A 3,909-nucleotide genomic window follows, 5' to 3' on the forward strand; every position below is an offset into this window, starting at 1 on the left:
CTCTACTTAGTAAGTAAAGTAAAGTAAACGAAGTAAGTAAGGAAGGGAACGGTAAGTAAGTAAGTAAGTAACGACTACTAGTAGTATACTATATATATATATATATATATATATATATATATATATATATATATATATATATACAATATGATGACCACTGGTATTGTATTTAATGTCTTTGGATGATTAAATAGGCGTATGTACATTTGCAATGTAATAAATATGCACCTGTGTACAAACGTTTTAACCTGAAGAGTCAGTTTGACCTAATTGCTACAATTAAGCAATTGCAATGGCGTTGTATGACAGTAAGGATGTGAAAGGTACCTAAATACGATCAATAAAAAGCTGCACTCCGGTAGCGCAAACAAACATTTTAAATGTAAGAATGTATTATATTGTAACATGTGTCTGTGAGATGTGTAAAAAAAAAAACAAATGCGCGTGAAGCATCGACGAAGTGTTTGTCGAGTCTGACGCGTTTTTGTAGCCCGTTTATAATTGATGTTTACCGTCTTTCTCTTGTCTACGCATCTCATATATTTGAAAATACACGACAGATGATACAAAAATACGCTGTTGTTATTATGTACACGGCCTTAAAAATAATAAAATAGATTCTCTCTGATTTCTGCAGTATTCGCGAAATAGCAAAAAGGACTAACGTCAAAATGAAATAAAATTTTTTAAAATGTTATTAACATTATATTTACGTAAAACTGATTTGATTAAATCTTTTATACTTTGATTTCTTGTACGCATAAATATTGTGTACATATTTTTTATATTAAAAATTTTTTATTTTCCCTTTTGCACGTCGCGAATTCTTTTTGAATATTTTACTTGCATCTTTTAATTAATCACACATTCGCGATTCTACGTTATGCAGGAACTTTCATTTAAGATATCTTTCGAATCTACTTTGCACTCAGATTTGATATCACTCTCCTTAATATCTTTTATAACCGTCAATGTATTATTTACAGTAATCGACACTGCATTATTTACATCAACCGACATTGTGTTATTTACATCGACAGCTTTTGAATCAACTGGTACTGTATTACCTATATCAGCCAGGACGGCATTATTTACATCAACAAGTTTCGAATCTTGTGATTCGTCTCCTTTGGATTGCACAGAAATGATCGGACGAGCGTTCTTCCTCTCCGGTAACACCTTTAAAAATGCTTTTTGCCAGGTATCACCCTCCGAGACTCTCAATAGTATTTCAAAAACTGGAAAAGTTCAATCATTTCTTGAAAATGTAAACTTCAATGACATGACTCACTTATTGTTAAAATTTGATTAATAGAATAGAATGTATGTTTAAATTCTTAATTTTTCTCATTAATTATCAAAATAAGATTAGAGATGCTCACAGAAAACGACAATAATATAATAGCTTTAGAAAATTTATCTCTCATAATGCTTACCGTGATCAATAGTCAACACTTTTCTTGCTTTCATCTGTAGGAATTTATCTAATGGCAATCGACCGTGTCTGACGTCCGCCTCTCTCGCTAATTTATGACACATGCCCTACAATTTAAACTTTTGATAGAAATTCGTAAAAAGGGACAACTAGCCAAAAAAATCTCACCTTATGTGCATTGTGATCAACGAGACCACCTATAACGTACACGCAATCATGTTCTAGATGATCTATCACATTATTTGATTCGCTCGTGAGATATATGATCTTATCTTTGGGATAAACGTTTATGTACGACTCCGTATGAAAACTCACCTGTAATTTAATGAAATTTAACAGTTAATTTAATAATTTAAAAAAGGATTCTCCATGTTTAAAATGAAAAAAGTTTACATTTTATAATAAACTTTATTATAAAATGTGCGAGGTTTTTTAATGAATAGTAATCCAATGTAATTTAATTCAGTGTAATCCAATAAAATTTAATAGCCAATTTTATAATTTGATAAAAGGATGTTAAAAAAAAATCAGTTTTTGTCCAATGATTAACAAGTTTATACAAACATGATGTATTTATCAAATTTTAATGTTCCCTAAATGCAAACTTTTTAATAATTTTATTGTATCTAGGAAAACAAAATCTAATAAGAAATTCTTCGTTTTTTCTGCTTTTACATCTTTTTAAAAACAATTAGTCCTTTTTTAACATCTTCCTTTATTGGATAGATATAAAAACGGTTTATGTGAATTTTAATTTCACTAAAAGTGAGAGGAAGTGTTGACTTATATGCAATCACATACATCCCAATGCTTATATCCATTGTGCTTCTCCATACTGATTCGTGATTTGCCAGTAAAACTAGTGAGGGAAAATTGCATAGGTGCCGTAGCTCTTCTATTCAAAGTATAGCACCTTAGTATTTGTTTCGTTAGCTTAGCGATATCCTTATCGATCATTAATTCATCAAATGACAAGTCGATGGTTACTGTGAGCGTGCAAGCACTCTCAGCCATGGTGCTTTTCTTTAAGAACTTTCTGGATGGACCTAGGCTTAAGTTATTTGCACGTGCAAATGCACGTTTCTCTCTTGCTTTAATCCTCTCTCGCAATCTGCATTGACAAACATACAATTAGAAACTAACACAAAAATTAGTAGAAAAGACTGCGTAAATAAATTTCCTTCCGTGTAAATAAAAATGAATATAAAAATTAGTAAGGAACTACATATTAAATCTCTTTTTTGCAAATTTATTATAAGTTAACATAAGGAAAAATCATATATATATATATATATATAGGTTGATACAATTTGAAACATGATATTCTGAACAAAATAAAATAATCCAATTTTTAAGGTTCAAGTTTGATAACCCAGGGAATCAATTATAGATTTTGAAACAAAGTAAAAGTTAAAAAATGGACAAATTATTGGTCAGTTGTGTATCTTGTGAAGTGACATGAAGATTACAAAAGTAAATTCACTGGATGTTGGTCAATGAATAGGAAAAAATTTAACTTCGACAAATGGATTCAAATTTTATTTTATGTTGTTCAGAATTGAACCGTTTTTGAAATTGTACTACTTTACCCTACAGGTTTTTATAAATAAGGAGATTTATTGTAGGCGCCTTGGGATAAAATGATGCGATGGGATTATCGCAATTTACAGATTTTCGTACGTTGCTGCCGCGTGACATCAGGAGTTCCTAACCTCTTCTCGCTTTTTCGCTCCAACCACTTCTTCTCTCTCAGCAATCTTTTCAATTGACGCTTGCTCATATTCATCGGTGGCTCGGATAATTTATCCGCGACCATAACCGCGTTATCCTCCGTAGAATTTACGTCATCCATATCGTAAAATTATTAATTTTTCCCGGCATGAACCACGTGAATCGTGCTATTGTGCTCAATCTGTTTTCTGTTTATTTGCTTCTTTTTCGAATCTCTCATAAGAGCGGTTTGTTCTTTTCAGAATTGCGAGAAAATTTCAAGCAATGCGAACAGACCTATATACAGGGTGTCTGAAATCAGGATGTCCGTTGCCCTGAAAAGATATAAATAATTAATCATTTTGATGGTTTTAAGGAATTAAAGCAGTAAATTGTTGACTGCATAAGTCGTTAAACTCTTGAGGTCTCCAAACTTTGCTTTTTTTTAACATGTCCAATAAAATCAGTTCTGAAGGGATTAAAAAGACAAGTCTAGAAAAAAATGTTTCATATGTAATTATATATAATTATATAAAATTATATAAAATGACATAATTATATATATATATAAATTAACATATTTTATATACAATTACATATATTATACATAAAATACGTTCATATATACAACATTTTTTCGCAGGTCAGATTATTCGAAATTTTTCGACATTTTTTTCTGAAGAATTAAATAAATTTACGAAAATGAAGTTATTTATATACGCGTTATTTATATATACAATACAAAAGAAATATATTGGAGCTGA

At 30.3% G+C, this 3,909-nt stretch overlaps 1 protein-coding gene across 1 annotated transcript; it reads right to left on the reverse strand.

Annotated features, from left to right (window-relative positions):
* Positions 1 to 876: 876 nt before the first annotated feature.
* On the reverse strand, positions 877 to 3,287 carry LOC105621778 (tRNA methyltransferase 10 homolog A). The gene is made up of 6 exons (XM_012203232.1): positions 3,148 to 3,287; positions 2,237 to 2,546; positions 1,604 to 1,750; positions 1,437 to 1,542; positions 1,104 to 1,238; positions 877 to 1,040 (listed from the first exon to the last, which is right to left on the reverse strand). Exons 1-6 carry the CDS (start codon positions 3,285 to 3,287, stop codon positions 877 to 879), a joined length of 1,002 nt encoding a protein of 333 aa, XP_012058622.1.
* Positions 3,288 to 3,909: the final 622 nt, after the last annotated feature.

This window comes from Atta cephalotes, assembly GCF_000143395.1.
Source record: "Atta cephalotes unplaced genomic scaffold scaffold00037, whole genome shotgun sequence".
In the NCBI taxonomy this organism is placed as follows: domain Eukaryota; kingdom Metazoa; phylum Arthropoda; class Insecta; order Hymenoptera; family Formicidae; genus Atta; species Atta cephalotes.

Coding starts and splice junctions, on each gene's coding strand:
- LOC105621778 (XM_012203232.1), bottom strand. CDS start 3,287: ATGGATGACGTAAATTCTACGGAGGATAACGCGGTTATGGTCGCGGAT. Junction 2,547..3,147: donor GAGCGAAAAAGCGAGAAGAG/GTTAGGAACTCC, acceptor TTGTCAATGCAG/ATTGCGAGAGAGGATTAAAG. Junction 1,543..1,603: donor TTGATCACAATGCACATAAG/GTGAGATTTTTT, acceptor TTTAAATTGTAG/GGCATGTGTCATAAATTAGC.